The following is a 24,828-nucleotide window of genomic DNA, read 5'->3' as shown; positions in this document are numbered from 1 at the left end:
CTCCTCTTAACATTTCCAGAGGTTGATACTAATATTACTCCCACTTAATGGATGAGAACACTGAAGCATAGAGAGGTTCAGCAGCCTGTTAGTAACTAGTTAGTGGTAGAGCCAGGATTTGAACCCAACCTAGCCAAGAGCCATGACTGTGAATCATTGTTCCAGAGACTTTATTCCTATAAGGCTGCAGTCCAGGTGGCTTCTCCTCATTGGACAAAACTAGAAAGAATACTTCCAGAAGGTGACTGATTAGCTGGGGACCCATAGCTATCCAGTGGCATTTCCCAAGCCTTGCCGGGCTCCTCTAGCTGCTCCCAGGAAACCTCCCGTGCTCTCCTGGTCAAGCTGCTGAGCTGCTGGCTGAACACCAGTTCTGGAGTCACAGACATGCTCACACAAAAGGTATAAATAATCCAAATGTCCATCAATAATGAATGGATAGACAAAAAATGAGCTAATCATACAATCAAATGTTCTTCCGTCAGAAAAAGAAATGAAGTACTGATACATGCTACGACATGGATTAAATTTACAATGTTATGCTAATAAAAGAAGCTAGGCACAAAAGCCACATATTACATGATTCCATTTATATGAAATACTTAGAATAGGGAAATCCATAGAGAAAGAAAGTAGATTCGTGGTTGCTTAGGGCTGGGGGGTTGAGGAGATAGGAGGTTGGGAGATCCAGATTTCTTTCTGAGGTGATGAAAATGTTCTAAAATGGACAGTGGTGATGTTTGCACATATCTGTATACAAAAAAACCCCCATTGAATTATATACTTTAAATGGGTGAATTATATGACATGTAAATTGCATCTCAGTAAAGCTATTACCAAAAAACAAAATCAATTCACAACACACACACATAGTTCTAGAACATAAGACTGCCACCTAGCCAAGGTAGATCTAGGCTCTGCCCTGCAAGTGTCCATGTCCTTGCAGTCCAAGTTTTCTCCAGTCTCTGCAGAGGCCGCAGCTTCCCTGCAGTGCACGACACTGCCCTTCAATTCAGTAGCCCCCTCCCGGGCTGTGCCTGGAGACTGGATCCAGCCTACCAAGAACCTCTTAGACAGGGAAAGAGCCTCGTTCACAGAGTGAAGTTGGAGGGAAGGGAGATTTTTGCCTTGGCAGGGCCCGTGGGGTCCCACACAAATCAGCTATGTGACCTTGGTCTCAGTCTCCTCTTTTGCAAATTTTGAGGCAACTAAGTCCCCACCCTAGTCTTGTGAGTATTTCGTGAAGTTATGAGTCTAGCACAGCTTCTGGCACTAGCCAATGTATTCCATGTTAGAAAACAGATGAAGGATCGACCGAATTTGGAGGATAATCTAGATAAAATCAGAGAGGTGTGAGTGAAGGGATTTAATATGTTAAGAAAGAGGAACAAGTTTTAGAAAATTGTCTCAAGTCTCTTGCATCTCTTTTGATCATTTCAACTCTGCACCTAGCAGGATTGTAATTGCCTGAAATGGACGAGTGAAAGAGGGCACTCCTGCCCCTACAGAGCGAGGGCAGAAGAGGAGAGGGAAAATAAGGAAGCAAGAAAAGGGAGGAGGAAGGAGAGTGGTGGTGGGGAGGATGCCAGGGAAACTGCCTCAAAGACTCAAGAGGCAGGAAGGACAGAACTGCCCAGGGAAGGCGTGGCTGAGGGGAGGAAGGAAGGCCAAAGAAGAGAAGGAAAAACAGAGGCAAAGGGAGGGGAGGTGGCCGAATCGTCAGGTGAGAGATGAAGAGGAGGAAGAGTTACAGAGAGCCACTGGGAAGAAGAAGGAAGAAGCCAACTAGTCTGGGCTACGTCTGGAGAAGAGAAGACCACCAAGTCAGGAGTCCGAAAGCCCCCTTTCCAGAACCTGGGGACACTGGTCTCCATTGGCTGACAACTGGGACCTCTCTCCCTATTCTGGCCCAGCCATCCTCTCCCTGCCCTTGGGCAGCCTGGAGAATCCTGAGTACCTTGGATGGAGAGGGCTTTGCAGATTAAGCTGGTCACCTGGAGGTTGGGTCTGGTCATGTCCTGCCTGGGTCTGCTCAACCATCCTGGAATGACCCTCCTCCCCCAAAACTTCCCCGACCTCCCAGACCCCATCATCCCTGGCTTGCCTCCTCCCTGACCCCACCCAAAGTCCTGACCATTTCTCATTTCCTGAACCAGTACATGCTGATCACCACTGGCCTTTGCTCCAGCAAAGTGCCAGCTTCCCCACCCCTTGTCCAAATTCAGTGGTTCCCAACCAGGCTTCATCTGGAAGCCTTTTAAATATATGGATACCCACTAGGAATTGCTAAGGAGCCATTTGGTCTTCACTTGAGCACCAGTCATTTTAAGTTGTCTGGGTGATTTAATATGTGGTAGGTGTTAAGAACTCCAGTTTGCCTCCTTCCTTAAGCCTTCCTGGCCCTAGGCTAAGGCCATAGCCAAGACAGTACTGCCTGATGCATATTTGCCTGGTTAGGTACCTAGAGAACCTCCTCAGGTCTGGCATGTTAGGAATCTTCATTCCAGTGTGGCCTTCTTTACAGCCCATCCCAGACCCACAGCCTCCCCCAGGAAGCCCTCCTAGATAGGTCCTGGGGCTCAGCAGCTCAGGAAAGTTGCCAGCACCTTGCATCAGGCCTGGCACACAGGCAGCAGATTTTGACAAGCTCTAGAGCTCCCACAGCTTGGCTGGGATCCCTGCTGGGGCAGAGAAGACTGAGCAAAAAGGGGCAAAGCAGGTAAGTGCTGCCTTAGGGTGCTCCCTGCTGTGCTCTGGAGGTGTCTTAGGGGAAACTAGACCCAGAAACCCACACTGAGGTGGAAGAGGGAAGGATTCTGTGGCAGTTGAAGTTACTGTCCTGCAGCCCAGAGCACACAAGGCCAGTTAAAGACTGTGGCCTAGGCCAGAGGTAATGCCAGGTAAATGCCAGGTTGGATAGGTGATGAACCCAGAGGTAGCACAATGGCTGGAGTTTCTGGCTTCTCGCCCTGGACCAGGCAGCTCCAGCACAGCAAACTTGGGTTCCCTGTTCCCCACTCAGGGGTAACTTTTCACCCATGCTCGTGAAGAATGCCCCTAAAACCCAAGGGTCCTTCTTCTGCGTAAACCCCAGAGTGCAACACTGGTACGTACAGTTGTCTGAAATGAGCAGTGACTGAGCCTGCAGGGGCCAGTGATCCAGGAGGGACTTACACAATGGAATTCCAGGAGCTCCCCCACCTCTCCCAACACCCCAAGGAGCTGCCTATGGTCTCACTGTTGGAGCTGCCTCCTTGACTTTCAGTGCTGCTACTTTTCTCAGAAATAAATATATTTTTATTGTTTTATAAAAATAACAATATTCATTGTAAAAAAAAAAATATCCAATAGCATCACATCTTAAAATGTCAATCCTTCCCTAGCAGTGGGTGGGACAGTGGGTCCCTCCTAAACAGGCTAGTGCAAATGTCAGGATCCCAGGCACTAGAGCTGGGGCACAGGCAGGGGGCTGGAGAAGGAAGTGGGGTACAGAGGCGTTCTGCCAACTCGGTCTTAGGCTCCCTGAGCAGTGTCTTTGAGGATTGTTCCTCTTTGCTCATCCCAAGCTCCCAGCTCTCTTTAGCTGCAGGAGAACTCCCATTCCTGCATGCTGGCTGAGCAGAATGGCAGGCCTGGAGACGAGATTTTTTGGGAGGAAGGCAAATGCTGCCCAGGATCTCCCAGGGACCTTAAGGTGAGCCCCAAAACCAGCGAGGAGAGAGGAGGGCAGGAAACCCAAAAAGAAAGTAGGCAGGGGCAGAGCAGAGGAATCCAGGCTGCCTGAGCGTCTGTGCTCTGGGCCTGAAATGGCAGGGGAGATGCGCTAGCTGGGAGAGGTGATGGGGTGATAGAGGCAGAGGGGTCCCAGGGGAGGGCAGGAAAGAAGCAGGAGGAGCCCCGGAAGGCACCCCACACCTGCGAGCACCGCGGGAAAGAGTCCAGGCCCCAGCCTCAGCTAGAGGGAAGTGCACCCGAAGCAGCAGGCTGAGTAGGGTCCAGGGTCTAGGCCGGGAGAGCCGGCCTGCTGCACCGGCCAGAGCATCTCGAGGGATACGGAAGAAGAAAGAACGCTGGACACAGGTTCTGAGCACCTGAGCCTGATGCTGAAGGCTCCGCTAGAGCTGCACGAGGGCTGGCAGTGAAGGAAAGACCGGCTCCGCAGAGAGGTACTGGGGAGTACCTGGGGGAACCAGGCCTACGAATTCCACCCGCCCACACAATTCCTTTCGCTAGCCTAGCACCCAGCACAAGCCTCACAGTACCGATCCTAGACAAGGCGGGTCGCGGTGTTGCGGGAAGAGGACAGGGAGTGTATTTATCCACAGGCACCCGGGATCCACTTCTCAGCGCCACGGAGGCTCAGGAGGTCTGGCCCTCCCTCTGAGAAGTCGAGAAGGTGGATGGGGCTGGGCGGGAGGGGTCCCCGGGAATGACAGGAACCGTCCCACGCCCTGAAAAGGCGGCAGGAATTGGAGGGTGGCGGAGGATGCTGAGCAAGGCTGACGCCAGAGAGGATGGCCTCTTTCCCGGATTCCAGCCGGGCTTTGGAGAAACCCCAGGGAATCCCAGGTCTAAAGGGCCTCGAAGGGGAGCTTGGAGAGGGAGTGGCCCGCCCTGCGTTGATCTCCCCATTCCTGCCACTTAGAATGGAAGACCTGCACCACCACTGCCCTCCCCCCACCGTCTGGCATCCCCCTTCCAACTCCCCTCGGTTCAGTTTCCCAATCGTCTTACCAAAACAGAGACGAAGTAAAGAGTCGGAAGAATTCTCTGGGCCCCTGGGGTCTCGGCGGGTTGGGATCCCAGTGAGGCCGCTGGTGGATACTGGCAGTGAAAGGGAAAGCAGCAGGCCCAGGACCCAGCCCCGAAAGAGGAATCCCCGTTCCCAGGGAATTCGCGTCAGGCGGACTCACCACGCCTTTAGCTCTGCGTCTGTCCGTCTTGCACTGGGCAGGAGGGTTCCTCTAGAGCCAGGCAGAGACCCTACGTACTCACGCTTTGTTCCCCAACCCACGCACATATTCTGAAGGGCCGGTACTGACCCCCTACATCTCCCAGTACGCCCTCACCACTTGTCTGTACCCCGGAACAGGTGTGCCCAGCCTTCCTCACCAAGGACCCGCGGGCCAGGCCGTAGCGAGGCAGGAGGTCCTCTGTCTCTAGGAAGGGGAGGACGCCGGTAGGAGCCTAGTGGCTCCTGCACAAGGCGCGTCCTTTGTGCCAGCGAGCCTAGGGTTCAAGAACCTGTGTTCCTGCGGCTGCCCAGGCTCCCAGCTTGGCCAGAAAGGGGTCTGACTGAGTTAGTAAAGGGCTTGGTGAGGAGACCCAGTCCTCTCCACTCCTCCTCCATACACACACCCGCACCTCTGTGCACAGAAGCCCTGACTTCCTCACCCCATCCCCACACGCAGGTGCACTGGAGCTGGGGTCCCACTGCCCAAGCCTGGCCAGAAGAGAGAGCGAGGATTCCTGAGGGAGGCCGAACGTATACCTCCAAGAGAGAATGTGAGAAAGGAAGAAAAACGGGTGCAGAAGAAAGAAGACTGGAACACCCAGATGGCTTGGAGCCTGACAACGCTCACCGCGCTGCTCTGCGGGCTCCTTGGAGCGGACAGGGAAGGGAGAGCTGCCAGAACCTCCAGGGCCTTGGCTCCGAAGGACTCTGTGGGAGGCCTCCGACCTCTCTCAGGAGTGTGCCCACGCCCAGAAGCTCATCCCTGGGCCCTGGAAGAGGACTCCGGAACTGAGACTGGCATGGAAAGATGCCATTTGCGAAATGAAAAATTAAAACGATGACAACAAACAAAGGCTGGCACGGTACAGCAGGTGCTGTTTTTCCATTTTTGTCTGCACAGAAACTGAGGCCTGCAGCAAGTGGAACCGCTAAAGCTGGGGGTAGGGGTGCAGTGTCCAGCCAAGCTGAATGTTTGCTTACATTTCTTTTTATAATTTTTGTATACTAGATGCATCTTATTCGAGTAATAAAAATAAACTTGAGAGAGCCAGAGAGACAAAAAACTGAAGTGCGGAGTAGAGGTGGTGGTTGGGTGAGGAACAAGTCTTTTGGGGAGCTTGGCAGGTGGGGAGAGAGAGGGTCTGAACTGCATGGCGGTCACTAAGGAGTTCGCTGCCACTCCAAGCACCAGGCCAAGAGGAACAGTGTGGAGAGCTCACCGCACACAGGCAACATGGATTCCTTCAGCCCAGCTGGGTTCCACTGGAACTCTATAAACCTGAAACTCTATAAACCTTTCTCACCCCTCCCTCCTATATACCTACACACTCCTAGAGCCCCAGGACCACTGACTCTCAACACCTACCTGCTCTCCCTCTGAACACCCCTGACTTAAGCCTTGGCCTCAATCCCACCTTTCCCGCCACCCACCCAAATCACTTTGTGGCTGCATTTCCCTCCCTCCTTCCCTTCCTTCCTTCGATCTTTCCTTCTTTCCTTCCTTTCTTCTTTCCTTCCTTCCTTCCTTCCCTTCCTCCCTCCCTCCTTCCTTCCTCCCGCCCTCCCTTCTTTCCTCCCTTCCCTTCTTTCCGTTTGTATTACCAGCAAGACCTCCCGACCTGCCCTTTATACCCTTCCCTTTTCCTAGGTCCCACATCCTAAGTGGAATAGCTATTAATCATTCAATTAAGTAATTGGTGTATCCTTCCCAACCTCACCTTCTGCCGGGAACATCTTGCATCGGAAACACCCAAGCATTCACGTGCACACTGGACACACTGGCACTGACACACGCACACACTCATATACCTGCTTTCCCACTCGCAGGGTTCATGGAGACTGCACCAGAGAGACTGAGCCATGCTACAGCTACTTTCACCTGTACAGCTACGCCCGCTCTCGCAGACACCCTTAACCAGATTCTTGGACAGACCCAAGCACCCTGCGCACGTCAGCAGGTCAGAAAAACGAAGGAAAGTCTGAGATTGTAGTGCTTTAGGGGAAGAGTCACAGGCCTTGTTGCGCGTGCACACATTTGCACACACACCTCCGCTCCCAATGTTTCGTCAAGTTCCCCTTCTGAGTCAAAGAAAGGGAAATCTGGGCCCGGCCCCTCCTGGGGCGGTTGAGAGAAACGCTAGACTCGGGTGAGCGCTGGCCTCTCCGGTAAAACCTGGGGATTCGCACGCTTTGGAGGGCTGCGCCCCGGGACCCCAGTTGCTCAACTCCTCACAGCCTGACCCTGCTTCCCTTCTAGCTGTGCTCACCTCCGCCCTTTACCTCTCTGCAGCCTCGGAGAAGGCGGAACCCGGGACAGCTACAGAGCTCGGGGGAAGCTCCGCGGAGGGAAACAAGAAAATCCCCACCTACTATCCCTGTCTCATGGTGCGGTCCCCCGTGACGGCCTCAGACCTGCGGGAAATCCAGGACTTTGCGGTCTACCAGGGTCTCAGCCTCACTCAAGAGCCTCTCGCCTGCACTCGGCTGTGTGCCAGTGCGCTGGTTCACTCTCCCCGGGAGATGCGGATGAGTCGGTCTCCTTGCCTCACCTTCCTAGCCTCATTCTCCTACTCTCGCCCTTGCTCTTCCTTGAGGGCCGGGGTAGACAGTCCTCCGGGCCTCGTACGTGAGTGTGGGTGTGGGTATAAATGTAAGAGGTTGGCGCACTGAACCCAGGCCTGCGCCCCCGCCTCCAGCACCCCCGCCGACCCCACCCCGCCAAGCGCCCGAGCAAGGCCAACCTCCTGTTCTCTGGTAGGTCTCGCCGAGGTCGCCTTCTTTGCGCACTTTGGTTATTGATCCTGCGTGACCGGCCGGAGCGCAGCGGCTGCGCTTCTCTGGGAACGGAGGGAATGGGGAGGTAAGTAGGCTAGGAGAATGGTGGAAAGGGAGGAGAGGTTGATCAACTTTAGGAGAGGGTGTAGGGCGTTCCTCAGGGCCGCCTCAGTCTCCCTCTGCCGGGCTGGGAGCGGGGTTAGACTAGGGGTGGAGTGGGGCCAACGCTCCCCTCCCCCTCCCTCTCTCCCCGGAGCGCGGAGCCCCGGCGCGACTGGGAGTCCTGGAACCCTGACTCCCGCCCAATCAGCGGAGAGGGGAGGAGCAGCGGCCGGGGGTGGGGCCTGAGGAGGAGTCGGGCGGGGGCGCGAGGGGCGCGAGGGGCGCGAGGGGCGGGGAGCGGCGCTGAGGGCCAGCCTAGGCTGGCTCCGCCAAAGCTGGGTTGGCAGTGGCGGTCGGCATGGGCGATGGGGGCGCCGAGCGCGACCGGGGCCCCGCGCGTCGGGCGGAGTCTGGTGGCAGCGGTGGGCGCGGCGGAGAGGAGGACTTGCGAGCTGATGGCGGTGGCCGCAGCCCAACCGAGGTGGCCAGGACCTCGGCCTCCAGTCCCACCGGCTCCAGGGAGAGCGGCGCGGACAGCGACGGACAGCCCGGGCCCGGCGAGGCAGACCACTGCCGCCGCATCCTGGTGCGAGGTAAGGGGACAGCCGGCGGCCCTGCTCCACTGGACCCTAACCCTACCCATACAGGGGCCCCCGACCTTCCTGCAGCTGACACCTCCCAATTCATATATTCATTCATTCCTCACCCAGTCATTCATTCAGCAAATATTATTTTGAGCGTCTATTGTGTGCTGGACATTGAGCTGAGGGCAGGGGACAAAGCAGCGAATGGGACCGAAGCGGTCCCCGTTTCTCCGCCTCTCTGGCCAGTTCCCTACCGCCCTAGGCCCACCCCGGACCGCAGAAACCGAGCGCGGGTTGCTGAGAGCCTGGTCTCCGTCCCGTGACCCTCAAGGCAAGTGCGGAGAAAAGCGTCACGCGCGCTCCGCGGGGACAGGACGTAGAGGGAGCAGCGTCGGCAACCGCGGGAGGAAAAGGCCCCGGCTCTTCACGGTGGTCGCGTTGCTTCCTCGCCTCCAGCACAGCCTCGTTTCCCAACCCCGGCAATCGGGACCAGTGCCCGGGGAAAACCACGCGGGTCGCGGAGAGTGGCGTGCGCGGCGCTAGCCCGCTGTGCTTCACTCTCTCGGTTCCCACTTCCTCGCGGCAACTGGGCCCAGCTGGCTCTCGGCGCCGCCTTCCCGAGGCCTGGCTTTTCACGTCCTCCCCTTTCTCCCCCGGCCCTTGTCCTCCTCTCTCCTTTCCCCGCCATTCCTCTCAGCCGAACGCGCCTTCCCAGCACCTTCTTCCTGCAAGTGCCTCGATCTGGACTGCGGCGGATTCCCAGCTCTGTCCGGCCTCCTTGCCGCGAGGCCGAGGCCCCCCAGGCCCCCAGCGCCAGCCTCTCGCAATGCCGAGGGCTCCTCTTTCCCTCGATCTGGGCCTCGCTAGGCGAGATGGGAGGAGAAAGGGGTCCCCGGGTTCTTGCCCTCAGCCCTACCCCAGTCCCCGGCCAAGCCTGAAGTCTGTTGCCTCCCCCATCCCGAAGCCCCAGGACCGAAAGACCCAGCGCCAGAAGAGGCCACTGGCGGTAATGGCTCCCCCAGGCTCCTTCCTGGGCTCCCTCGCCGCGGCTTCCTTCTCCTGCCTCTTTCTAGCCTCTCTTCACACGCGCGCTGCTCGGGAGAGTCGCCGGGCCTCTGGAGGCCACCGGCCCGAGCTGATTTCTTTGACCTCCACCTGGGGAAAGGGAACAAGCTAGAAGCTGGCCCTGGGTCGTTCTAGCGACGGGATTCTGTTTGATCTGAGCTCGGGTACCTTCAAGCTGACTGGGACACCCTGGGCCAGTTGGGCACGACCTCTCTGCGGCGCTGGGTGTGGGTGGCTCTGGGGACTGGAGACAGGGAGAGGATAAAGCATTCATGCAGCCCAGTATGAAGGTGACTGATGACTGCCTTGAACACAGAGGCAGGGTCCCTAGCTCTGGGAAACATTCCTGGTGCCAGCTGTCACTGGGACAGTGGGTGCTCACTGCCACTCATAGCTGACGCTTGAGTCAAGGCAGTTATACCATCAGGAATTCCAGCAGGTGTGTGAACCTGTTGGGCACCAGGGATTAAATCCGATTTTAGTCTTTAGACTGTGAGGTGTCCTGAGTGCAAGGCATAAGCAGCCCTTTTGGTTCCATTAAAGGAATCTGTAGCACCACCAGAGAAATCAGTCCCCCAATCCCACATTCCCAGGGGAAGATCTAAAGTCCCTGCCTCTGACACTTATTACCTTGAAGCCCACCTATGGGTGGGCATTTTCTTCTACCAGGACAATTGTGAGTTCTGTGCCCACCTAACACCCTCTCTACTCTACTAACCCTCTATGTAGAGCAAATAAATTTTGTGTACAGATGTTAATTAAATAGGCTTCAGGAGTAAACTCATAGAAGGTGTAATTCAAAAGTGACCTTTCACCCTGTGAGGTGAGGCCACCCAAGCTGGAAGCAATTCACAGCCAGGCAGAGATGGGCTTGCACTGGATGTGAGACAGCCGGTGTGCATCTTCAGGGGGTGTACTTTTATAAATGTATGGGCACACACAGAGATGCCATTGCATTAGTAAAATATAATAGAAATACTAATATAAAGCATAGAGGATATATTTACACACCTAACAGAAATGAAAGACAAAAGGGGCTTTTATAAATCCCTCTGCCCTTCCCCATTTAATGATGAGGAGGTTATTATGGGCCTGAAACGCTCAGGATGTGATTTACCACTAATCTCTCCTAGCCGGGGTCACCTGTGTCACTGGCAGTCCCGCCATGGCTCAGGGCTCTGATCAATGAAACAGGCCTGGCACTGGTGAAGGAAAATCTGAACTGCCTTGGCCCCTGAATGAACATCCCTTTCATCTATAGGGCCCTCAATACATTTTGCCCTTGACCTCTGAGAATCCATCCTCCCAAAGTACCTTGGAAGGAAACCACTAAAAGGTCAAAGGGAGGCATTTGCCTTTGCAGTCCTGTGTTGATGCTGGGTTGGAACCACCCCAGAGCTTCCCCTTTCTTGGGGAGGCCTCACCCCTTCTGGGTCCTCTCTGCCTCCTTAAATTCTGCACTCCTCTGCCCAAGGGCATACCATAGGAAGGCAGGTTTGTTGAAGAAGTAGGGGGAGCGCTTGAGTTAGGCAAAGTTGATTTAGATTACTGGTCTTACAGCCCTTTAAACCTGAACCAGTTTCTTTGTTTCTCTTTGCTTGTTTCCTCATCTTACAAAAGGACCCATAGTCCTTACCTTGTCAAGAATCAGAGATGATGTCTGTAAAACTGCAAACACCCAGCAGGATCTCCATATATATTTGTTGACAGAAGGAAAGGTGTAGCTCTGAGATGACCCACGAACCACTTTTGATGGGTGGGGCAGTGGACCTTTCTTGTCCGAGGCCTCTCCCAAGTCATCCCGTCCCCCCTCCTTCTGGCTCTGGGCCCAGGGCCTGGGCTGTACTGGGAGGTGAGCACCTAGAGGTCAAGAACCCACTGATGGTAAAGGAAAATCGGCACCACCCTGCAGACCACACAGTGCGATCCTCCCCAATCTCCTTGGTGGGACCCAGGGAGGCCAAACCTGAAGAGTCCTCTGACTCAAAACGAAGTCTCCTTCATATCACACAAGCGCACAGACTGAGCTGCAGAGATGATAGACCCGGCGCACAACAGATACCCGGCACATCGCACCGCGGACACAGAGAGCCTCCCATTCGGATCCTACGGCCTGGGAAGGCGGCTACACACCTCGGAGTGCACAGTCCCTTGACCAGTGAGGGCGGGGAAAGGGGAATCCTTTCGTTTTATATTGGAAAACGCTGGCCAAAGGCAGGCAGGAAGCAACCAAAGGAACAGGCCGCCTCTAAGCCGTGGCTCAAACAGCACAGGGCAATGGCCGAGCACCAGCTTTTTCGGTGGAACTGGGATCCCGGCAGGCAGAAGAGGTGGACAACTCTGACCCCAGACTCCCTACAACCGCCTGATCCACGCCCGCACCGCACACTCAAACGCACCCTTTTCCGAAATCACTCCGGATGCGAATTTAACGACCGATTTTGATAGATCCGTGAAAGTCTGTCCACCAGCGTCACCCAACACGGCAACTTTTACAGACAATGCGTGGCGTCGGCTCCTGCTCACCCAAAGCAGCCTCTCCAGACTACGAGCCACCCCTGCGGGTCCTCAAACCCCATTCGAAACCCTCTGAATCCCTTTGTCTGGGATCGGAAGGACGAGATGACTGCAGGATTCCTTGGAGAAGTGACTCGCGGCAACCCCACCACCAGCACCAAAAACACTTTCGACCGGGAGCTGGATGGATGTGCGGATGGCTGGGGGCAGTAAGGGGATCGTGAAGCCCAGGCCTCTGGCTTGCGCTGGGTGATTACCGCCGTGGGATGGATGGGATTGCTGAGTCCAGCCCCTCGGAGACTCCGTGGGCAGCCGGGACCCAAACTCCGGAAACACTCAAGTCCGAACACGTACACGCAGCACAATGGCGTGCAGCCACCGGGGCACTCACTCCCAGAGACGCGTCCGAAGAAGCCATGCAAGTCGCCGCAGCTTTGGGGATCGGCTGGGAGGTTACTGCAGGGACAGACGCCTCACCTCCAGCAGCCGCATCCAGGCTCATCACCGGCCGGCCGCTGCTCCCTGTTTAGATTTCCAGCAGCCACTGGGCTTGGAGACATCCGCCCGGGCCACAGGCCTGGCCCTGCTGAGCAGGCCTTTAGCAAGGACCACAGGACTTTAGTCTCAATATCTGAGACTGTTAATAGGCCTGATAACCCAGGACTAGCCCCAGGCAGACGTGGAAAGGTGTAAATGGCTCATGCAAGGAACTGCACTTTGAGATTTTTATATTTGTTTTTATTTTTTGGTTTTAGCATTTGTGGAGGGTTTCTTTTTTGTTTTCTTGGGGTTGCTCTACATTATTTTTCCCTTTTTCTTTCCGGCAAGAGACCCACATTTCCATACTGGGCCTATGCTGGGCCCTCTCATTTGGGTCTTCTTTTGTTTCACCCCTTCTATACCTACCCCTCCCCCCCGCCTCGACACACACACACACACACACACACACACACACACACACACACTGAAGTAGACCAGCAATCCGAAAAATCATCTTGTTGGTGTGTGTTGTGCACCCAGTTTTCATTTTCAGGGAGCCGTTCAGGAAGATTAGATGGCTCCTTCCCTCCTCAGGCGATTTCTGTTCCCCACCTGGTCTGATAGACCCAGGAACCCGTGGAACCGGCACTGCATTCACCCACACCCACATCTTCAGGGACGGCCCTTCAGGGATGGGAGATAGTAGTGGCGTTCACTCGCAGCCAGTCAAAGCCACCAGGCTCAAGTCTTCTTTTGTGCACCACCTGTAAGGAGAGAGGGTGTCTATGCATCACACTGGACTGGGTGCCATTTATCCAACTCCCTCTTGGCCCCAGGCTCCCTTCTTGTTGGCTACATTTCTTTGATTTCTTTTTTAATGGTGGGAGATGGAGCATATGTATTTTGCCTATTTGCACTTTGCTTAATATAAAATCACAAATAATGCTAGACCTGACTACCCTTGAAGAGCAAGTAGCCAGTTACCTGGCTGTGCATCCCCAGATTCTGTACCCCAGTTCAAGATGCTCTAGTAGAGGACACCAAGGCTCAGCAGGCCTGCCCACCAATCCCTGGGGCCAGACAGGTCCAGGAGCCCAGTTTATCCCTCACACCCCCAACCCCACTCACCCCGGAAGGCAGTTGGGGGTTTCAGTGTCCTGGGTTCTCCTGCTGGCGGATGCTGCCTGGGGACATCCAGCACAGCAGAAACAGGTAGCAGCCCCAGGCTTGGATATGGCCTGCAGAGCCAGGGTGAATGGACCCGGAAAGTTAGGGTGAGTGCAGGACCAGAGGGGTGTGCTGTAAGGTCATACCCCTGGGGGCTTGTAAAGGCTCAGGGCCCTCCTCGACTCCCCCCCCAACACACACACACACACACACACACACACACACACACACACGGCCTTGACATCTTCTGTCCTTTTGTTGTTGTTCTTTTTTTCTTTTTAAATAGAGTGGTTGCTCTGTCACCCAGGCTCCAGTGCTAGGGTGCAATCAGAGTTCACCGTAACCTTGAACCCCTGGGCTCAAGTGATCCTCCCTCCTCAGCCTCCCAAAGTGCTGGATCAAAGGACTGAGCCACTCCGCCTTTTTGTTCTTTAACTTATTCCACAAACATTACTGCTTACCTACTGTGTGCCAGACTGATTCTGGCTGAAGCTGCCTGCACGAAGCTTCCCAGGGATGTGTGCTGTTCCTGCCCAGCTCCCGCAGCCAGGCCAGGAGCAGCAGGGTAGAGACTTCCGTGCTCAGGTCCAGGGGAGCGGGTGCCCGGAGCCCGGTTCCCTAGACACCAGGCGCATGTTGGAGGTGGTCGCTGTGCCCACCAAATCCAGGCAATCTCCCCGGATGTTTTTAGCGCACAGTAGGCATTCAATAAATACTTCGCGAATAACCTAAACGAGACAAAATTCATCAGCATCGCATATTTCTGTAGGTACCAGGCGGCCAACTCCTTCTCCCGGAAGAAAGTGTGCGTTCTAAGATTATCTTACATAGAATAATGGGTAAAACACGAATTGACAACGCCATAGTTTTGGAATTTTGTTTGTGTAATCCGCAGCTTTGGTAAGCACTGAATACAAAACCTGAAAACACTCATATATGTGGCCGCTTACCGCCTGGCCCAGGCTGGCGCGGAGGTCCTGGGAAGAGCTGGGCCGCTCCTAAGATCAACCGCGAGTCTCCTGCTTTCGGAGGCTGCCGGGTGTGAGGTTCCACGGGCAAAGGCAGCCAGAGAGTTGACAGAAATAACTGGATAGATCTGTGCCCCTGCCCTTCCCAGCTCACACGGCTGCAGCCCACGGCTGGAGCCAAAAATAGCCGAGCAGTTGAAGCCGCGGCTTCTTCAGCGTTCTGCTGAAGACTGACTTTCAGAGCGCCCATCCCGCGGTCCATTCCCTACTACTCGGCAGCCCACCGCGTCCACCCGCGGAGCTGCGGGAGCCAGGGCGGGGCAAAGGACACCCTGCGAGGCACAGCAGGGCCACACTTGCAATGCAGACAGGCAAACAGAGGATTTAAATACAAAAAGTAATACGAGCTCGATTTTTTTAGAAACCGGAAGCGGAGAAGGATCCCAGAAATAGCAATCGTTTTCAATTCTGGGTGAGTCCTTCCAGGCGATTTTTCCACGCTCCTATACGAATAAATAAATATTTCATAGGCTGTTTTGCAATTTACCATTCCAAAAAATTTAATCTGCAGTGATCATCTTTTCTGCTGAATTAGTTCTTGCGGTCTCTTGACTGCAAAGTTAAGTATTCCTTTGGTTGGGGAAAGCCTAATTTCCCTAACGACTGGAGGGAATTTGGGGTTGTTTTTCTTTAATATAAACACTGTAAGTAAGCTCCTAAGGCAGGGGTCTTCTTGACCTTTGAGTGTTTCTGTGGGATAAGTTTCTAGCAGTGCAATTGCTGTTTCAAAAGACTTACACACAATTTAAATATATTTCATTTACTGTAATAGATAATTGTAAAATCGGTAACTAATTCATCAAAACATCTTTTTTTCAGACATCAGGAGATGGGGGTCCCACTATTTTATGGGTTCAAACTGGACTCAAAAGCCCACATAGCTGGGATTACAGGTGGAAGCCACTGCAGTTTTTTAAAAGTATCCGGTGAAAAACCTCTCCTATCCCTTTCCCCACCACCCACTTCCCACCTGGCTCAAAGACTTTCTAGTATGTCCTTCCAGATAATGTTTATGCTTATGGAAATCAGTGCAGCTATATAATTGTTTTCTTCCAATATAGCTTGGGATGCAAATAACTTTTTGTTTGTTTTTTATAGATGCATAATATTCCATTTAAATGGACTGGGTGGATCATAATGTATGTCATATAACCAGTACCCTATTTGTGGACATTTGGTTATTTTCTTATCTGTTGCTACTATGTGTAATCCTGCAATAAATAAACTTGTTTCTTGGTCATTTCCACATGTGTGAGTGTATCTGTCAGAGAAGCTCCTTAAAGTGGGTCAGTGGGTCAAAGGGTATCTGTGTTTGAAATTTGAAAGATAATGTCAAATTGCCCTCCTTAAGATGGTAGCGATTTAGACAATGCCTGAAAGTGCTTGTTCCTTCAAAATTTGCCAGCACAGTTCACATTTTATATCTCGATAAATATTATCAAATTATTCTGCAAGAAAAGTTCAGTAATTTATGCCCACCCCTTGGCCCTGTCCCCACATTGGATGTTTTATATCATTTCTTCTTTGTCAGTCTTCATATTTATTAGCTAGTTGCATTTCTTCTATCTATTTGTTCATTTCTTTTAACCAGTTTAATTTGCAAATATCCGGTTTCCTTATTGGTTTGTAGAAACTCTATGTATTGCTTTCAAAACGCATTGCAACACTTTAAAGTTTACAATTTATCCTTTAATTTAAAAGGATGTCTTTTGTTTTCAGAAGTACAAAATATCTTTTATTTTGATTATGTCATTATATTTTATTTTTTAGAGATTAGGGCTCTCTCTGTCGCCCAGGCTGGAGTGCAGTGGCTCAACAATAGTGCACTATAACCTTGAACTCTTGAGCTGAAGCAGTTCTCCTGCCTCTGGACTACAGGCACTCCTCACCATGCTGGACTGGCTTTAAATTTTTTTTTTTTTTTTTTTTTTTAGTAGAGACAGGGTTTCACTATATTGAGGGATTCTCAAACTCCTGGCCTCAAGCAATCCTCCCACCTGCACCTCTCGTAAAATATTTTTTTAATCACAAAAGCAATCTATGTTGTTTTGCTGTGTCATGTAAAATTTAAGTTTCTCATTTCCCCCATGTAATATACTTCTACTTCTAAGATTTACTTTCTAAACTTTACCTAACAATAGAAAAATATAAATATGTAGGTTACATATTACAAAAATGAGATTTTTTTTTTTTTGCAATTGCTTTTTTTTTTTTAATTTAAAAAATTTGTCTTAGCTCACAAGTAGGGTAAAGAATATTTGTGGAAATCTTTCTTTCTAGAACTCCGTCATTATTTTTAACCACTGTGTGGGATTCCACTATGTAGATATCATACAACTTATTTAACTGGTCCTTTATTGATGGATATTTAGGTTGGTTATACTTTTTCATTATCACAAAAAATGCTGTAGTGAACACCTTTGTATCCTAATTTGAACAAATGGTTTGCTTTATTTTTAATTATTCTTTTTATCAGGAAACACCTCATTTATACCATAGAATGAGTGCTCCCTTGAACAAATGGTTTTTTTTCAAATCCTATTTATGCCACAATTTGCAAAGTGTAAAACCAGGGGAATACCTTATTATATTAAGGAATAATTGTCCATTTTTATTGTGATAATAGTATTGTAGGTGACTTTTTAAAAAGAGTTTCCTTTTTTTTAGAGATACATGTTGGAATACTAATAAGTGAAATGTTATGACTTCTAGAATTTGCTAACAATTAGGGCAATGTAGAAGAAATAAAATTGTTCCTGAGTTTCTAATAGTTGAAATTGGGGGGATGGGTATATCAGAGCTCATTATACTGCTCTCCCTAATTTTGTAAATGTTTGAAATTTGTCATAATAAAATGTTTAAAATAACAAGAATTATTTTACATATACATGGTATCAATATAATTGCAGGATAAATTCCTAGAAGAAAGCTTTCAAAATCCAAGGAGATACATTTAAAGTTATGATAGGTATTTTCCAATTTTATACCAAAAAATCTTATGCTGATTTATACTACTAGCAATCTTATATAATAAGTACCATTTCTCTACATCCTCCCAACTCAGGATATACTTAATTTTTTAGAGTAAAATCTTTTCAACTGAAAAAACAGCTCATTTTATTAGTATTTTAAATTACTAGTGAGATTAAGCATATTTTTATGTAGTTATTCTTCTTTTAAATTTCTCTTCTGTGAATTATTCATATATTTAGCTATTTCCCTATTGGATAATTTATTGTTTTCTTGTCTTTGTAAGTACCATTTATATAGTAAGGAAATGAGCCTTTTTTCTGTGACATATGTTACAAACAACTCCCAGGTCATTAAAAAAAATTTTTTTTTCTTTGTAGGATTTTGTTTTTTTCTAAACTGAAATTTAAACTGTAATCACATTTAATGGTTGTTCCTTTTTGGGCTTCTAGATTCTAACTTCTAGTTAGAAAAAGCTTCATCCAGTGTTTAAAATATTAATATACATGCACAACCTTATTAAAATTTTTGTTACCAAAAATTTTTATAACCTAGTCTTTGCAGCAAAATAAATAATAAAGAAAGACACAAAAATGAGTAGAATCTTTCCTCCCTGACCAGTTTCCACTCCTTGGAGGCAAGAGAAGAGTGATGCTTATTTTGCCAGACTTGTTCCTACGTGGTTACAAAAACACAGACACACACACAGAAAGAGTTTAGTTTTACTGTTTTTTTTAAATATAAAAATGAGTTTATGCACACTTGCCATTTCACTTGGTATTATATAATGATCATTCATCCAGGTGATGCATCTCATTCTTGTTAATGTCTACATATAGCCAAAGTGATTACTAGACTGTGATTTTATCGTCAATTTTCCTGTTGATAAACATTCAGCTTTTTCTCTTGTTTTCCTCTTACAAACTATGCTGCAAACAGTGAATCTGTCTTTATCAAGTATGCCAATATTTCCCTGTGATAGAAAGCACCATAAAAATTCTAGGAAAAAGGAACTGTGCATTTTAAATTTAGCTAGGCATTATTTCTCTTCAAAACCATACATTATATCAATTTATGTTTTTATTAACAGAGCTTGAGAGAACCTAATTCTGCTTACCCTTGTCAGCACAATTTTCCCAGTCTGATAGCTAAAATACGGCATCTTAAAAAACAAAACAAAACAAAAAACCCAAGATATCTCATTGCTGTTGTAACTTTCATTTCTCTGATTCTTCTAGCTCGAGTATTTTTTCATATTTATTAACCACATGTTTCTTCTCAGAATAATTTGTTCAGTTTCCCTTTGGACTGCTTGATTTTACTCATTGGTTTATAGAGGCTGTGTGTATATCAGAGACATTAGGACTCTGTTAAGCATTCATTATGAATATTTTTCTCCCAATCTTTATTTGTGTTTTAACTGTCTCTTACCCTACAGAAGCGTTTATTTTACTCAGATATGTCATTTATTTTCTTTTTTAAAAAGTTCTTTTGGGCTGGGTGCAGTGGCTCATGCCTGTAATCCCAACACTTTGGGAGACCGAGGCAGGTGGATCACAAGATCAGAAGTTCAAGACCAGCCTGGCCAATATAGTGAAACCCCATCTCTACTAAAAATACCAAAAAAATTAGCAGGGCGTGGTGGTGGGCACCTGTAGTGCCAGCCTACTTGGAAGGCCAAAGCAGGAAAATCACTTGAACCTGGGAGGCGGAGGTTGCAGTGAGCTGAGATCACACCACCACATTCCAGGTGGGCAACACGGCAAGACTCTGTCTCAACAAAGAAAAAAAGTTCTTTTATATTTGTTCTTCAATTAATTTTAGAGCTTTTTTTACATTTAAATTTGTGTTTATTTTTGCACACAGTGTGAGAGAAATGAATTTGTTCCAAATAATTAACTAATTTTCCAAAAGCCATGTCTCTAATAACCCTGTCTTTCCTCCAACTAATTTGAAATATTGTCTTCATAACATACCAGATCCATATAGACGCAGGGGTTCACTTCATAATTCTTGTGCCAGCATCATACCACTTTAGTTGCTGTAGATTTGTAACATATTTGCTGTGTGGTAATACTAGTATTCACTCCTATTATTTAACATTTTTTTATTGACTATTCTTTCTTTTGCTTTTCTCTTTCTTTCTTCTTTTATTTTTATTTCTTTTGCGGGGAAGGGGATGGCATTTCACTCTTGTTGCCCAGGCTGGAGTGCCATGGTGCTATTTTAGCTCACCGAACCTCCATCTCCCAGGTTTAAGTGATTCTTCTGCCTCAGCCTCCCGAGTAGCTGGGACTACAGGCATGTGCCACCATGCCCCCACCAATTTTTTATTTTTTATTTATTTATTTTTTTAGCAGAGACAAGGTTTCACTGTGTTAGCCAGGATGGTCTTGATCTCCTGACCTCATGATCTGCCTGCCTTGGCCTCCCAAAGTGCTGGGATTACAGGTGTGGGCCACCATGCCTGGCCTATTCTTCCATTTTCAATGTTTCCAATAAACTTGAGAATAAATTTTCCATAAGGAATTTTTGGAGTAATCCCATTATATTTGTAGGTGGGGCCAGGAAGGATCTTGCCAAGAGACTACCTGGGGCCAGGTAGGAAAGAAAGTGAGATAGGGTTTTGGAGGTGGGGAGTCTCTTGGGAGAGGTGCCAGCAGGGCGTGATATGTGGTCCTGGAGGTCAGAAGCAGAAGCTATTATCAGGCTAGGGTCATCACCTCTCCCAAGCAAAGGCTCTTTGGGCAGAATTCACCCTCTCATACACCCCCAGAACTCACCCCTCTTTGAGAAAACTTGAGGGGCAGCAAAATGCTGGACTCATTCCATTTCATCCTAACAAGTGCCTACCTGCAAGGAATCCCTGGAATGAAAGCTGTTCCTCTTTCTTGATGCTTCCCCCAAACTCCTCCTAGAAAAGGAGCAATTTTAAAAAGGGGGCTACTTTAGTAAGATAGGCTATATTATGCTGCAGAGACAACCCCAAATTTTAGAAGGTTACAAAACACAAGTGCGTTTATCACTCACATGGTAAGTCCATTGCAAATGGACAGAGGCTCATCTTGGTTCTCAGAAACCCAGGCTAATGCAGCTTCTTCACTCCTGCTTCCAGGACCATCACAGCAGAGAGAAAGGATACTGCAACACACACACTCTCTGGTTGTTGGGCTTTGTTATTTAGGGGAGGAACAGTAATATCCCCTTACTTTGTCATATTATTTCCCACAGAAATATGGATTGCTTACATATTTTTGAAATTTATTTTTTGTTAAAAATAAATTTCTTGAAGGCCGGGTGCAGTGGCTCACACCTGTAATCCCAGCACTTTGGGATGCTGAGGCAAATGGATCACTTGAGCCACTTGAGATCAACCTGGCCAACATCATGAAATCCTGTCTCTATTAAAAATACAAAAATTAGCAGGCATGGTGGCACGTGCCTGTAATCCCAGCTACTTGGGAGGCTGAGGCAGGAGAATTGCTTGAACCTGGGAGGCAGAAGGTGCTGTTGAGCCGAGATCATGCCACTGCACTGCAGCCTGGGCAGCAGAGGGAGACTCTGTCTCAAAATAAATAAATAAATAAATTACTTTACGTTTATTATCTGTCTCTCTCCTCAGTACAAGGTTAATGGGACCAGGTACTTTTCTCTTTTGCTCATTTCTGTATCCCCAGGCTCTGGAATAGTATTTGGCACATAGGTGCTTATTAAATACATGTTAATGATTGAATATATTCAGCTGTTTTAATATACATAAATGAGATTAAACCACATTTTCTTCTTTAAATTACTTTCTTGCACTTAATGTCTGTTCATATAGTTTATTGCCTCATTCTTTTCAATTGTTACATGGTACTTTATAATATGAATGTACCACAATTTGTTCAGTTGGTTTCTCTTGTGGAAAACATTGAGAATGCTTTCAAATTTTTGGTGCTTTGAGCAGAGCAGCAATACACATCATTGTTGTATACACTTTGCAGCACCTGAGCCTGTGTTTCCCTAGGACAAATACCAGCGAAAATAAAATCAGGCTGGGTACAGTGGCTCACACCTGTAATCCCAGCACTTTAGGAGGCGAAGGTGGGTGAATCACTTGGGGTCAGGAGTTTGCGACCAGCCTGACCAACATGGTAACTCTACTAAAAAATTACAAAAATTAGCCAGGTGTGATGATGGCAGCCTGTAATCCCAGCTACTTGGGAGGCTGAGGAAGGAGAATCGCTTAAACCTGGGAGGCTGAGGCTGCAGTGAGCCAAGATCGCGCAACTGCACTCCAGCCTAGGTGACAGAGTGAGAGTGAGACTTTGTCTCAAAAAAATAAATTAAATAATTGGAGTAAAAGTTATGTGCATCTTTAATCTTGATAAATGCAGCCTTAAAAGATCGATTAATTTATTGTTCTACTAATAGTGTGTGGGAGTGTGGATTTCCCTACAGTGCATCATTGTTGTTATTAATTGCCATCATTGTTCTTAATCACCTATTAATGTCCTTTCAACATTATGAGAGATAAAGGATTTTCCATTGATGCTGGAACTTGTATTATATCAATTATCGTGAAGCTATGCTTATCCTTTCCTATGTTTATTAGCCATCTAGCTATCTTTTTCTGTGAATGACCCAGATAAATTACTTGACCATTTATTTTATTAGGCTATTTACCCTAAAAAAAATTTTAGTAAGTGCATTTTATATATTCTAGATACTATTTATTTGCCTTGTTTATTTATTTATCTATATTTATTTTTAGACAGAGTCTCACTTTGTCACCCAGACTGGAGTGCAGTAGCATGATCTCAGCTCACTGCAACCTCTACCTCCCAGGTTCAAGTGATTCTCATGCCACGGCCTCCTGAGTAGCTGGGATTACAGGCACACACCACCACACCCAGCTAATTTTTATATTTTTAGTAGAGAAGGGTTTTCACCATGTTGGCCAGGCTGGTCTCTAACTCCTGACCTCAAGTGATCTGCCTGCCTTGGCCTCTGAAAGTGCTGGGATTACAGGAGTGAGTTACCATACCCAGCCTCTTTGACTCTTAAAAGTTTTTTTGTTTTTTTTTTTTAAATCTGTTTCTTGTACTTTACCTTGGTTTTGGTGCATTTGTCATCCAAGTTGTTAGCTTTAATATAGTCAAATACATCTTTTGTGTTCCTGTACAGCCTCCAGTTTTGTACCTTGCTTAGAAAGCTCATCCCAAGCCTAGGATTCTAAAAACACCCTCCCATATTTTCTTCTAATGCCCTTATCATTGTATCATCTATGACTTGCTCTTTAATCCACTTGAAATGTATTGTTATTTACAGAGTGAGACAGGAATTTAACTTAATTTTATTCCAAACATACAATGTATGGTCACCAGTCTGCTTACCATATTGACTAGACCACCCTTTTGCCATCTCAAATGCCCCTCTACGGCAAACTCTATCACTATGGATACACGTGTCTAATATTCGCTTGTGTTGTGCTTTCCATGCCATTGTTTCACCATATGCAGTCTTTTGAGTCCCATCTCCATTTGTTATATTCACATTCCATTTATTTTCTTAGTATTTTAGCATAATTTAAGATTAAATAAATTATTGAATCTTAAATCTTAAATCATAAATTTAAGATTAAATTTCCACTTTAGCCTCATCCTAAGCTTATAAAATTATAGGTTTAAATTTTTTCTAGTAAGCATTAAAATAAATGCCTAACTTTTGAAATGACACATGCTTATTTATGTACCACTTTAAATCATCTTACAAACTACAGGTGGAATACAGAGACACTACTGTGTTTTTTCTACTCATGGATTTGTCAGTTTCTGTGACGACACTTCACTCTAGCTTTATGCCATGCTTTTGTTGACAACTTTTTATTTTGAAATTTTTATCGACTCACAAGTTGTAAAAGTAATACAGAGAGGTCCTGTGTATCCATCACCTGGCTTCTTTGTAGATGGCTTCTTACAAACTACAGCACATTATCAAAACCAGGAAATTGACATTAGTACAATACAATTAACTAGACTACAGACCTTCCTTAGATTTCACCTGTTTTTCTTTTTAGTTTTTTCGGTCTTTGTATATAGTTCTATGGCATTTTATTGCATGTATAACTGCACGTCACCATCACCACAGCCATGACACAGTATTGTGGTGTCACCACAAAGGAACTTCCTCTTGCTACTCATTGATGGCCAGGTCCTTCCTCCATCCCCAAATCCTGGCAACTACTGATCTGGTCTCCACTTCTATAATTTTGTTACTTTTATATTAAATAAATGGAATCATATAGTGCATAATTTTGGGGACTGGCTTTTTCCCCTCAGTATAATTTCCGGAGTAAATTGTTGTGTCTGTCAATCATTATTCCTTTTTTCCCCTGAGTGGTATCCCAGAGTAGTACCGTTATACCACAGCCAGTTTAACCATTCACCCATTGAAGGATGTCAGATTTGTTTCCAGTCAGGAACTATTACAAATAAAGCTACTATGATCATTTGTGTGTAGGTTTTTGTATGAACATAAGATTTCAGCTAGGCATGGTGGCTCACGTCTGTAATCCCAACACTTTGGGAGGCTGAGGCGGGTGGATCACCTGAGGTCAGGAGTTCGAGACCAGCCTGGCCAACATGAAAAACCCCATCTCTACTAAAAATACAAAAATTAGCCATGCATGGTGGCAGGCACCTGTAACCCCAGGTACTCAGGAGGCTGAGGCATGAGAATCCTTTGAACCCAGGAGGCGGATGTTGTAGTTAGCCGAGACTGTTCCACTGTACTCCAGCCTGGGGGATAGAGTGAGACTCTGTCTCCAACAAAACAAAAACAAATATTTCATTTCCCTAGAATAAATTCCCAGGAGTTCCGTCACTGGCTTGTAAGGTAAGTATATGTTTACCTCTTTAAGAAACGGCCAGCCTGGTTGTACTATTTTCCATCCCCACCAGCAACGTAGGAGAGATCCAGTTTCCCTGCATCCTCAGCAGTTTTTCCGATCTTAGTATTTTTTCTTTTGGCTGTTCTGATAGGTGTTTCTTATTGTGGCTTTAATTTGCCTTTCCCTGATGGACAGCAATGTTGGACATTTTTCATGCACTGATTTGTATGGCATGTTTTGATATCTGGTGCCAAGTATGGGGTTGCTTTCTCCCTGACCCCGACAGCTGCGCTTGGCTGCTCCCTGAGGTGG

The 24,828-nt window shown here is 47.9% G+C and overlaps 1 protein-coding gene across 1 annotated transcript in view; it reads left to right on the top strand.

Annotated features, from left to right (window-relative positions):
* The first annotated feature begins 8,130 nt into the window (after positions 1 to 8,130).
* Positions 8,131 to 24,828, top strand: part of VAX2 (ventral anterior homeobox 2) — a 31,977-nt gene continuing 15,279 nt past the window's right edge. Inside the window, exon 1 of the mRNA XM_003922853.3 lies at positions 8,131 to 8,424. Within this exon, the coding sequence (XP_003922902.2) occupies positions 8,190 to 8,424 (235 nt within the window). The 5' untranslated portion in view covers positions 8,131 to 8,189. The remainder of the gene's footprint in view (positions 8,425 to 24,828) is intronic.

This window comes from Saimiri boliviensis, chromosome 1, assembly GCF_048565385.1.
Source record: "Saimiri boliviensis isolate mSaiBol1 chromosome 1, mSaiBol1.pri, whole genome shotgun sequence".
Classification (NCBI taxonomy): Eukaryota; Metazoa; Chordata; class Mammalia; order Primates; family Cebidae; genus Saimiri; species Saimiri boliviensis.
Note: the sequence above shows the minus strand (reverse complement) of the source record. Positions and strands in the feature narration are given on the sequence as shown.